Genomic DNA, 14,174 nt, shown 5'->3' on the forward strand with positions numbered 1-14,174 from the left:
TCTACAGTTAGTCAAGAATTATCCTACTTCACTTTAGACAATCTCCTTTCCCTCTGCTTTTCTTTTTCTCTTATTCAGTTTGGCCATAGTTAATTCTCCTAGTTAATTCGGGGCCGAACCGATCAAGTGATACATTGTTAATGCGCAATGTTCGCTTGCCTTCCTAAAATTTCCTGTTTATCATTTCTTCTACTACACTCCACTGATTAATCAAAAACCTAAAAATTCTTAATTAGATCACGCAAACGTCTTATTTTGTGCTACGCGTGGTTTGGCTCAGTGATTTTATGGTTTAGATCAGCGTAGCATTTTTAGTCAAGCAATTCTTAATTTTGTTATTTTTATTTCAAAACAACCTTTCTTTTATCTTCCTTTCCAACTTTTCTATCACTAATTTTCAAAGTTTTATCCTTCTTAGACTAATGGTTATTTATAACACAAAACAGGGTTACTTTCTTATTTCAGCTAGGAAAACTCAGTATCAGCTCTAAATTGGAAATTAATTCGTAATGCAATCGGAAAACAAAAAACCAAAGATATGCTGCGTCCTACATTGAACTATGCGCTGTCAGCTAACACGTCATCGACGATGCGCGCGTCGGTTTGAAGCTCATCAGGATGAACCTCCTTCCTTGTCAATTTTCCCATTGATTCAAAACTCAGAATTTTGTAACGAGAAAACAATAAAACTTCAAAATAGAAGATTATCTAATCCAGTGCGCTATTACCGTGTAATATTCAAACAGCCACACCGAGTTTCGAGCCCCACGAACTTAGAGCAAACTTTTAAACTTTCAATGTCCTAAAATTGTTCTTCTTGTTTTAATCATTAAAAAATTGCTTTATTGCTTTCCGTGTGAAACTGAAACTTGCTGCTAACACCATCTTCTACGAGACTAGTCAAGTAATCACGCCAATATTTTATAGCATTTCAAGTCCAGCCAGTAGAAGCCTTCCAAGGAGCTGGGAATGGCTGAGTGCATGTGAGGCAGAATAAATCCTTTGATACAGCGAGAACAGAATCTCACGTTTTAACATAAATTGTTCTCTCAACGATCACTTTTGAACTGAAACTCTTTCTGAATGTGTATAAAACTTCTTTTGCCGAATGATTGTGCATAAATTGTACTGCATTTACGTTAATCAAAATAATTTACTCTTAAGGGGACCGGCATTATTTGCTATCAGCTGGACCTCTTTGGTTCTGATCAGAGATATCAGGCTCTATATGTCTCTCTGATGGGAATGCTTCTTTTCTGTTGAAAATTCGAAAGAAAAATAATGTGCTCGAAATGATCTCTGATCAGACCCAATTGCGCTCGAAATCTTCTCTGATCAGACTAATGCGCTTTAATCCGCCTCTGATCAGACCAACTCAGACCGAAGTGACCTCTGACCATACTATTTCACGCTCGAACACGTAATTTTGGTCTGGAAACAACGTGTGCGTTGGAATTGAGTCTCATCAGAGGTTACTTCCATCTGGCACCTCAACCTGTTTGAAAATCAAAAAATCTCAACTCGGCGAGCCTCCCAATTGTTCATCATTAGTCATTACAACCTGAAATTCAACTGAACTTTCGATTACCTGAACACGGTTCAGGTAAAACTACCTGAACTTTTTTTAGTGTAGGTTCTTTATTATTATAGTTTTATGAAGAGAATAAATGGGGAATATCATCAGGGGGAACAATTGATGATGATGAGTGGAGGGTTGGAGGAGTGTTGTCTCCCCATGTCCTCTCTGCCTCAAGTGGGTATCTCTCCTGCTCCCTGACAGCTGTAGTCTCATCAAACTGCAGGTTGGCTCCCCCACCCCCTCTTTTTACTCCTCCTTCCCCTCCTCCTCCACCGTCCTCAGTCATCAGCAGCGATGAGTCAGTGGTTGAAGGCGCATAGCTGGAACAGCGTATAAATAATGTTGCACCTATGCTGTTTTTCGATTTATCACGTCAACGCAAGTTACATTGAATTGCAATGATTATGGATGACGAAATAGTTGTTTGTTTGTTTTAACTAGAAAAAAAACAATTTTTATCGGAAATAAAATTTGAAGGTAGATTGTAAATTTTAAGTTTCACAGTTTTGTAGCCGGCGTTAATGAATGCTGGAGTTAGCTAACGTAGGAAGGGAAAATAAACATCAGCTTGAAAAATGCATATGAGAGAAAAGGAAATCTCATATCCAATTTCTGTTCGTTTTACCACTTTCAACGACTTAGTCATATTTGTAGTTCAGTGAAAGTCAGTGAGAAGAGAGGAAAAAGTGTACAAAATAGAATTTTTCACCGTTACTTCTCACCGAGTTTCTCGCCAATTTTTAAGCGTGCAAACAGTAGCATAATGGTGGGAAATCAAGTTCAAAGTGGGCGTTGTGGTTAAACGTTGGAAATAACAGTGGAGGTTTCGATTTAACGGTAGAATTATCAGTAAAGATTTTAATTTAAAGGTGAAATTAACAGTGGATTTAACTGTGAATTTAACAGTGGGATCTCAATTTAATGTTGGATTTTTTCGCCGTTAAAAGTAAATATCCAAGTTTATTGTCACTTTCAGTTTTCAATTTTCATCGTTATTCCATTTTTTCTTGGTTAAAAATCGGCGAAAAATCTAATTAGTACACTTGTTGCACTCTTTTCAGTTATTTTACACAGTTAAAGCAAACCTTTGTTGGACTCTTTTACAGCCTTATGCTATAAAGAGTTAGGGCTATTTATTTCTGTGCGCGAAGTAGACTCAACTATTTCTCTCAGAATAGCCGACTCAATAATAAAACACTGAAGATAAGCTTCAATTATTGCAGTGTATAATGTAGAGAGCACGGGAGTCAAGGTGGGAGATATACTCATAGTGCTGCTATCTAATAAACAACACCGACTGAAGCCCGGCGTGCAAGCGGTATATAAAAAGAATAGAGTCTTCTCAGTCTCCGATGGGTTAAGGTGTACATTCAGTATCTCATCTGCAATATCCAACCGGAGCCAGGAGTTTTTTGTCCAAATTTGTAGAGTTTGACTGAAATGTGCCATCCTTGTCAAGTGGTGGAGTCAGGGACTAGTGTCGTCGTCTGAGGTGCCTGTCAAGTGAAGTGTGTGAGTAGAGTAGGCAGGGATTGTTCCACATTATAGTGGTTGCGGAGCATGTAAGGGTGCCAAATACAGGGTATTGGAGTCAGTGTTGACTTCCAACAAAAGGATTTATAAAGTTGTTTTATTTAATAAATAAATACTAAAATACTCAACCCTGATTGGTTGAAATTATGGAAATACCTTTCCCTTAAATGTTTATTTGTTATTCCCAGAGACAACAAGACAACTCTACCCTTTAGTCGGTACCAGTCAGACCTGATATAATAATAAAGTATATTTCTCTCTCTCTACTCCGCTCTTGTTTTGTATTGAGATATACGTTAGACTTTAGCATTGCGGCCGGTGCACTGTCTACTGAAGCTCAGATAGAAGAGTAACAGACTAGAGGAATAGAACTTTAGTTAGTCAGGTAAGCCTTAAGATATACTATATTCTTGAGACTCCATAAGACAGAGTTAGAGTAACCTCCCTAGGTAACCCTACCTCAGCACACGTCTTATCTGGTGCGACCAGTGCCGGACTAATTTTGAAATAACGAACAATTATTTTTCATTATCCGTAACGGAAAAATTAACAATTAAAACAGAATAACCTCTAAATTAAGAACACTACAGAGATAACAATGGCCAGTAATTACCATCAACAACTAGATGATAACAATTATAACAATTACTTAATACCATTTACAATCTCTGATGATTGTCCTTTAGAAAATCGCGAAACAATACACAAAATATTAATAAATTTGAAGAATAACTTCTTCAAAGAAACAAAACATATACAACAAATAAGTGTCCATAGAAATCATTTAGCTCATTATCTTCCAGTAATACTACTAGGAAGAGACCAACTAAATTAAAACTATATATTTTCATTAACAAACGAAAACAAACAAAAACGAATATACTATAATTTCCAAAACGACATAACGTTACCAGACATATTAAAAATATTTTTAAAACGACACGAAGAATCCCAAGATCGAACAAAAATAACAGCGATACCGACTTCAACATACGAATTACTACGAAATACATCTGAGTATCTAAATGAACATCAAAAACCGATACATTCAGTTAACGATAAACTTCGAAACGATATAACAAATTATAACAATTGGTTAACAAGGATTATTGAATTAAAAACAGAATTGAAATCAGCTACCTTAGATGTAGTACAAATAATTTCTGAGTTCACATTCTTATTCTGGTTAGATAATTTTGAACATATTAACGAAAAAAGAAAAGAATTTGGAATAGCATTCAGAACAGAAATTGAAAAACTCAATGAGGAACTAAAACAAATTTGGAACAGTGAGTATTATTCACCGTATTTTGAAAGCACATTAAAAGTATGCTCAGATAGCATAAATTACATACAAGGTTTAGAAAATTATATACAAATATTGGATCAGGGACAAATGGGTTCTACCACATTTAACCTATCGAAAACAGTAACAACAACTTCGACACCGAAAGATATTCAAATGAATACAAATCTTCAAACAAAACAAAAATCAACAATTAAACCAGATAAACTGCTAACATCAAATTTATTTGGACATCAACAAACAATTACAGATGAAATATTTATTTCGGATTCCGAAGAAAGAGAAAAAGAAATAAGGTTTCACAATTGGATACCAAATACAGTGAACCAAAGAGTACGAAAGAAAACTCAATTGACAGAAAATAACAACTATAGAAATAATAATTATATAAATACTCTAACGGATAATAACGACCTAAATTGGGAACAAGAAGCACAAAACTATAATAACTTAAAAAACGAAATAACAGAACAAGTAACAAACCATACAAATAAATTAATAGATAACATAGAAAAAAGATTTCGACAAATAAATGAGAACATGGAAAGAAAACAAGATGAAGCATTACAGTTTATGTTTGACAAACTAGAAAAAACTATAAATGACATGAACACACAAAACAATAGACACTTAGAAAATAGAAACACAGAGAATAACTATTTAACAAATCATAGACACGAAACTAGAACAAGAGTATCAAATTCACAAACTACTAATTCTAATACAACGGAAGAAAGAGAAACAACAGTTACAGAACCTCCACTCCCATTTTATAAGCAATTGACATCAATGAGCATAAACGAAGAACCACTAATTGAACAAAACATAAGTAGCGGGTCAGTACCAACAACAATAAGACCATTCGATGGCACAGATCCAGCATATACTGTCGAAGAATATTTGAACAGTATAGTCGCAGCGATGATATTTAGCAGTGGCATAGAACCAGTTAACAAACCAGGTCACCATCAATGGAAAGTAAAACGAGCAGCTTTAATATTACATACATTACAAGGCCCAGCCCAAAAATGGTATTCAACTCTACCGAGTGAAACAAAATTAGATTGGGAAATATTCTGTAAAGAATTTTCAGACATGTTCGATTCAGAAAAATCAAAACAACAAGCAAAAATAGTATTACAACAATTACAAAAACATACTAACGAGTCACTACGCTCACTTGCACTAAGAATAGAAACACTTGTCAAAACAGCATATTCATTATATACAGAAGATTATCGAAACAGCGTAATGAACCAAACATTTATTAGGTGTTTGGATAACGAATTAAAAACAGCAGCACTGAAAAAACACGCAAACCATAAACAAACACCGAGAGAACCAGAAATGACATTCAAAAACTTAGTAGACAAAATAGACCAAATGGATTTGACAAGAACAATAACAAACAATCACAAACGATTATATGAAGTTAATCAAACAACAAAAAGTATTCATGACGATCTTAAACAAATGAATATAGCATGTAACAATATAAACGAATTAAACCAAAACGATTTAGAACAGTTTGAAGGAACAATTTGTAATGTCCTTAATGGAATTAACAATACTTACGACAGAAAAAACTTTAAAGGACGACCAAAATTTGCATTATTTTGTAGTTACTGTAGCTCTCATGGTCATACAAAAGGCAGATGCTTTAAACGACCAAGAAGAGAAAGCATACCAAGACCAAAAGAAAAATCCTTTTACGGTCATATGAGAAACAACCAAAACTTACCAAACCGGAGAATTGACTCAAATAATGTTAATGGACGTAAATTACCATCGACGTCACCAGTCTATAACAGTTCTAGAAGCAGAACAACATATAGACCACAATCACGAAATAACTATAATACACCGAATGATCAACGAAACAAAAACTCTAACAATTATAACAACCGAAATTTAAGTTACAATAGAAATAACTATAACAGAAGCAGAACAAACAGCTACAACAGAAGCAATGATTATAACAGTCAAAACAACAGTAGGTCGAATTCAAGATATAACAGTCAAACAAGACCACAATCACCATATAATAACAATAATAACAGAAATAACAATTATAATAATAATTATGATAGACAGAGGTACAATAGTAGAGATTCAAGTAGAAGAGATAACTACAGAAATAGATCAATCAGCGATAGTAGGCATAATTCAAACAACTATCGCACAAATACTAATAGTAACAATGCTAGAAAAGACAGACGAAATTCATCAAATAGAGAATACAATAACAGAAATAGATCACAAGATCGCAGATCGAACGGACATAAATATAACAATAATAACAACAAAAATAGAATAAATAGCATAGAAGCTGAGAGACAAAACGAAGATCCACCAGGCATAGATGAATACGAATACACATCAGATTCATCGAATGAAGACCAGGAAATACTTGATAAATTCTACAATGCAAACGAAGAAACATGTAACAACATAGTGAATGCATTAGAAAACAACCCGACATGGATTCTACCAATGTATCAATGTAATAAATTTGAACAAGATTTCACAAAACAAAAACCAATACTAGAAATCGATTTCCTACTTGATTCTGGAGCAACATTAAATCTCATAAATGAGGACACTTGGAACGAGATACAATATAACAACCCAGAAATACATCTGGAAAGAGCAAACAAAACATTAACAGCAGCAAATAATACTACTATAGAAACACTTGGAACTATAACATTAAATCTTACAACAGATAGAGTATCAAACAACAGAAACAAACTACAACACAATTTCAATATTCATTTCTACATAACAAAATGTAACCACAATATTCTAGGAACTCCATTTTTCAAGGAGTACATAGAAACAATAAACGTGAACACAAACAAACTAACAATAAACACTAGCACAATTCTAGATAATGATATAACATTTTTTATGAACAGTACAAAAGGATACCCATATTATTCTAGAGTTTACCCAATTTTCAACAAAGAAACGATCTATCTAGATAGAGAACAAAATAAATGCATAACATTTCCAATACCAATATTTAAACAAATGGAAAATTCAAACGGAAAGAAACTTTACAGTTCCAACCACTATTTTGAACCGATAAACAAATATCAAAACATATCATTCACCGATACTAAAGATCTTACATCAGAAACCGAACATTTTATAGACATATTCCTAATAAACAAACAACAACATAAAATAACAATAAATGAAGGCCTAATTGGTTTCATGTATCAAAACATTACATTCATAAAACAAAATGAAGAGATGTACCAAACCAATTCAATAGACTTCTTTACAGCGTTATATTTTCTTACTTACGAAAACGAGAATGATATCAATGAGATATTAAACATACAACAAAACGAAACAATTGAACAAGTAGCAACATTCGAACGAAAACCGAACTTCAAATGTAATTTTAATATCCACAAATATACAGAATCCGAAAAAGAATTCATTCAAATGTTTGATTTTCAACACTCATATCTAACACAAGATGAATTTGAAAAAGTAGTAAAAATTATACTAGACTACAAACAAGTCTACGCAACAACAAAATTTGATGTGGGAAAAACAAAAGTCAAACTGAACCTCCCTATAAAGAAAGATGCAATCTTCAAAAAACAACGAATAAGTAAAGTACCGATACATTTACGAGAAAGAATACAAAAATTACTCGATGTTTTGAAAAAATACGATATAATTGCACCAGTCAACAAAGAACAATTATCAACAGGAAATACATTCACAAATCCAGTAATAATATTACGAAAAGGGGAATCACTGAAGATAGTACTAGACGCGAGATACTTAAACAGTATGATTGACGAATCAAAATGTAATTGGCCGATCGAACCAGTTGACGTGGCACTAACACGCATAAATGGAACAATATTTACAACAGCAGATCTAAATAGCGCCTACAACCAAATACCTCTTGATGAAGAATCTATGAGATACACACACTTCACAATAGGCAATGAACAATATTGCTTCAAACGTTTATTTTACGGAATATCTATTGGACCAGCAGCTTTTGCTTCAATACTAACACATTTTCTCTATCCTTTAATACGAAAAGGAACAGTAATTACATACGTAGACGATATTTTCATTCAAACAAACTCATACGAACTCATGTACGAAACACTCATTGAATACCACAAAGTATTGTTAAAAGAAAACTTAAAAGCAGCACCCGATAAAACATACTTCATGTTAAAGAAAGTTAAATTTCTTGGACACATAATTGAAAATAAAACAATAAAACCCCTCAGTTCACGAATAGACGGTTTTCAAAAACTTGAACCTCCAAAAAGTATGAAAGCCTTACAGAGATATTTAGGAACAATAAACTTCCTTGCCAAATATGTTTATGGCATGCAGCCAATACTTCAACCATTTTATACTCTTTTACACAAAGAAACAGATTTCAAATGGACAAAAGAACATCAACAGATTTTTGAACAAATGAAAAAGACAATAACACATAACTTAGAATTAACAATGCCAGATACTACACAGCCATTCTACATTATAACAGACGCATCGAATACAGGAATTGGAGCAGCATTACTCCAACAACACCCTACTGAAAAGAAAATGAAACTAATATCAGCAAATTCCCGATTGTTCACACCTATCGAAATGCGACTCTCTACACTAATAAGAGAATGCTCTGCAATAATTTTTGCATTAACAGAATATGAATTCCTACTAACAGGGTCGAAGCATCCTATTGTACTATTTACAGATCATAAACCGATTATCTACCTATTTACACAGAAAAATAAACCAAATCACAGAGTTTACAGATTCCAGTTAATACTGATGAAATTCCCAAACTTACACATAATCTGGACAGAAGGAAAAAACCTAGCACTCCCAGACCTGTTAAGCAGAACAATAGACGAAGAACATTTTACAAAAACAAGAGATATAACAGTAGAATTACCAGAAAACATTAAATTCTTCTTTGCAAAAACACCGTTTACAAATAACCTCGAATGCAAATACAGCGTTTGCAATAATCCGAATGATGAGAATACAGACCGAACACATTACCCAGTATTAGCAAACATACATAACAACTACTTTGAGATTAACATAGGTAAAAATACATATAATCCGATCTCATACGAGAAATACAATACAGAAACAAAAACAAACCTAATACCAAAATACAAACCAAAAATAAGAGATTGGCAATCACCAACAATAGAAAAAGACGATAATATTATTAACAAGAACCAAAAAGGACCGTACACAATTCATCACGACGATGATTACCTCAGACTGATTAATGTTATAAAACAAAATTCAGAATACGAAAATGCAAAAATATCAAATATCTTCTATGACGAAAAAACGAAGGTAACAGAACAACTTATTAAAGAAACACAAATATTAGATCCTGTACTACACAGAGTGAAAATGTGGAAAAAACACAATAACAAACCACACTCAGTAACATTGGAGATCCGTGGCAACAAAGGATTATTTGCTTACTTTCGGAAATATAAATCAATTATAATTGACGAAACAACAGAATTAATAAAAATTATAATAAATGTTCACAAAAAGTCATTACAACGAATTTGCTTACCATTAACATTATTGCTATGCGTATTTTACGAAAATCATTGCATAGATCTCGTAGGTCACACAGGACTCGAAAAAACAAAACGAAATATAATGGAAAAATTTTACTTCCCGAACCTCACAACATGGATAAAAATTCTTATTGCAGACTGTATCCCATGCCAAACAAACAAGGTATTCGCCAACACAAAAATAAAAAGTAAACAAGAACAATTAGCACCAACAAAAAAGTATTTTAATGAAATGATAATGATAGACACAAAAGGACCAATCTATCCTACATCAGAAGGAAACAACTATATATTCGTTATAGTTGACGCATTTTCTCACTATGTAACAATAATGTGTGCACCGAAAAATACAGCACACTATGCATTTACCGCATTATTCGAACATTGGTTCATGAAATTCGGACTACCCGATGAAATACGATCTGATAATGGATCAGAATACATCAATACAGAGCTAACACACTTATGTAATTATTTCGAAATCAAATTTAAACCAAGTACAACATATGCACCTTGGACTAACGGTTTAGTAGAAGGAACAAATAGAATAATTGGACAATTTATAAGAACACTGCTGCACGAAAAATATAACAATTGGTCACGAAAAGCAAAATTTTTCCCTTATGCTTACAACACACAATATCAAACACGACTTGGAATGTCACCATACGAAGTTGTTTATAATCAAAAACCAAGACAACCAACAAAGATTAAACTCGGAACAACAACAGATGAAATGGGCAACTGTAACCCATCAGATACAAGTGCATGTAACAAACAACCTACATATACACATTTAGAAAAACAATTTAATCACCCGAAAATTGCGAAATTACAGAAAGGAACATTCGCAAAATGGTTTTTAGACAAAGAAAAACACTATAATGATACATATCAAAGAATAACAAAGATTCTACAGAACAGAAAGAAACTAACAGACGAAATGAACATTCGATTTCGCACAGCGAAACCACTTGAAAAGAATACATTCGTATTACTTACAAATCAACAACAAATTGAAGGAGTATCGAAAAAACTACTACCACTGAAAACAGGACCATACATCATTATCGACAAACCAACAGATACAACCTACATCTTAAAAGATAATAATAAAGAACAAATAACAATACATAGAAATCACATTGTACCATACTACCCGAAAGAAAAACATATCAAATTAGAATTACAAAATTACTTATTAACAAACGAAATACCAACATTAAAGCAACCAAATTCACATACAGATGAAAATAAAATAAATAAAAATAATAACCATACAGAATCAAAACATACACACAAATACAACCTTCGCAAAAGAAAGGTCACAATGATAAAATAATAAACAATCAGAAACAACAATAATAATAATAAATAAATAATATGAACATACATAAAAATAAATACATATTATAAATCGTGATATAAATATTAAGTATACAGTTCAACATGTAAGAATAAATATATTAACACATATTAATATGTATATCATCCAATTACACGCTTATAATAATATGCCTATAACTAACTATGACAACTTATAAGTTATTCTATTCAATGGACAGACATTGCAAAAGTTTTAAAGAGTATTAGAAAATATCAAAATGAAACCTGTATTTCTACTACACCTAACCCTATTAATTCACTAATGAAACAAACATTTCAACTATAGATCTAGAATTCCAGTATTCCTACAAATTATATATCCAGTATTTCTACGTAACACACATCCTAACCCTAACCCGTGTGTATTTTCCCGTATATGTTCCCCCGAATAAACAAAACGAAATGTATTACGTTAACAAACGAACATTTCTATTAACAAACAAACATTTTTAACTAACAAAAGAAAATTTCTATTAAAATTAGAACAAAAAATAATAAAACATCAAATACATATATAAAAACATCGAAAGGAATTAAAAACAAACATCAATATAAAATAAATGACACATGACGACTAAAAACCTTCACTCTTCTTCACATACAAACTTCCACTACATCTCCTTCATCAACAATTTTCTTCACTTCTTCCTTCAAATCTTCATCACAACTCTTCTCAAAATTGTCACAAATCTTCCTCCATCTCTTCAACAGCCATTCCATCACAACCATTTTCTCATCCATCGTGAATACACCAACAATAGTAACACAAAATAAATAAAACAAATAATCCAAATAACAAATCGTATAAAACAAACTGATATTGATACTAGCCCCTGAACCTCTCACATTAAGTTTAACAAAAAGGTAAATTCTCATATAAACAATTCAAGCAAATAACAACAAAAACAAAAAACAAAAAGGTATTGATGTTCACAGGTTTAGAACTGGAATAGACGTTTTTGTAGTTAAATTGAAGTAAAACAATAAACAAATGATCAAAATATTCAAAATTCAAATAACAAATAAGTTCAAATAACAAAGTATAAAAAATCCACGATTGATAAACTCGCGGAATGGAATAGATACTTTGTAGAAACTGATAAATCAGAATACAAAATACTAATTACACAAGTGGAACTGTAATACACAAATGGAAAGGATATACAACACACAAGATAACACTAACAGGATAAAACAAAAAACTAATACTAAAACAGACAAAACAAGAAATAATGAATAGATATACAGAAATGATGAACTCCGCAAATATAAGGAACAATATAGATAACAGTCCTCGCCATCATTGTCAAAGTTACCAAAACTAATAAACTATAACTTCCTCTTTTCCCGTAACGTGTAAGTTAACGTGAAATAATTGATATGTAAATGAACTAATAAGACAACTAGTTAATAAGGCAGAACACAATAACCCAAAACAAATTTTAACGTTAGATTAATCTCTTTTTTGCCGTATAACAATGTAACAAATGCACAAGTAAACGTTCCAGACAGTAACAATGAACTAACGCCTCATGAACACACTGGAACCACGGTGAAATAACGTCACATCTGAAACACACATTAAAACAATTAGTTCAACAACACACATTAATACAGCATTTGGTTTATGTGTACACCTGATCAAAACGATTTACTCCAACTTTGGTTTCATTCAACTTTGATTTAGTTCAACTTTAAACACGATTAAAACAATTTAGTTCAACTTTGAATATCATTCGGTCAAATGACCTTCGGCTAAATAGACATGACATTAACAAAACTGTACGTCATAAAATAACCTACGTCATTAACAAAAACGGACGTTAAAAATACGGATGTTAGTAAAACTAACGTAATTAGTAGCATTTGTAAAATGCCAACCTCATTAGGATCATCACTACAGAAATACATCGATTACTACAGATATGTAGAGAGATCATTAACAGAAGAAAAAAGGCACAAAGTGATATGTTCATTACGGACATAAGAGACTTGAAACATAGTGACGGGACAAACGACTCCCATGCAGACACAATCAGTAACAAATTAGAAAATGTCAACCCAATTAACATTTACAACCATTACAAAATGGTAATTACGAAATAGATCTGACACAGATCAAAGAAAATACTGAAGTAGACACTTCAGTACTAATCACTACCAAAACCTAACGTCATACCATCCCCAACTTGCACCATCCAATTAGACTATCTTACGAAATTGACATCTCACTAACATAAAAGCAAATTAGAAGACAAAGAAGTTGGCACCAACTAGATGGCACCGACTATAATGGCACCATCACTAATCATCAACTTGAAAGCTAATTGCTAGAAAAGAAGTAACAATTTAACAAATAACAAAATGGCAAATAAATGGCACCAACTTGATGGCACCAACAAATCATTAAAGAGACCCTTAAACTTACCAATATCGCAACCAAAGATACTAATTACCAACTAACATAATCATAAACACCAACTAATTATAAGAAGAAAGAATGGTAACAACAAAGCTAAAAGAATCTAAGAAAGTACTCAAAAATCGAAAAAGACCTATCCAAAAGCTAACAAGACCCAGTAATTGGCAACTCAAGAACCAAAAACGAAAAACGGAAGATATGCAAATGTCACAAACATTGTAGAGAACAAGAAACAAGAAAGTTAGAATCACAATTCCAATTTTGTCTTGCACAAACAACTTCTCTCCGAAAATTGAAAAATTCTCTAAAAATCAGCCAAGCTGATAACTCTAAAAAATTCTC

At 32.5% G+C, this 14,174-nt stretch overlaps 1 protein-coding gene across 1 annotated transcript in view; it reads right to left on the reverse strand.

The window, feature by feature from the left end:
- Positions 1-14,174, reverse strand: part of LOC142334885 (uncharacterized) — a 49,349-nt gene that overhangs the window by 13,439 nt on the left and 21,736 nt on the right. Inside the window, exon 2 of the mRNA XM_075383211.1 lies at positions 1,692-1,899. Within this exon, the coding sequence (XP_075239326.1) occupies positions 1,692-1,899 (208 nt within the window). The remainder of the gene's footprint in view (positions 1-1,691; positions 1,900-14,174) is intronic.

Source organism: Convolutriloba macropyga, chromosome 2 (assembly GCF_964194025.1).
Source record: "Convolutriloba macropyga chromosome 2, txConMacr16.3, whole genome shotgun sequence".
Classification (NCBI taxonomy): Eukaryota; Metazoa; Xenacoelomorpha; order Acoela; family Convolutidae; genus Convolutriloba; species Convolutriloba macropyga.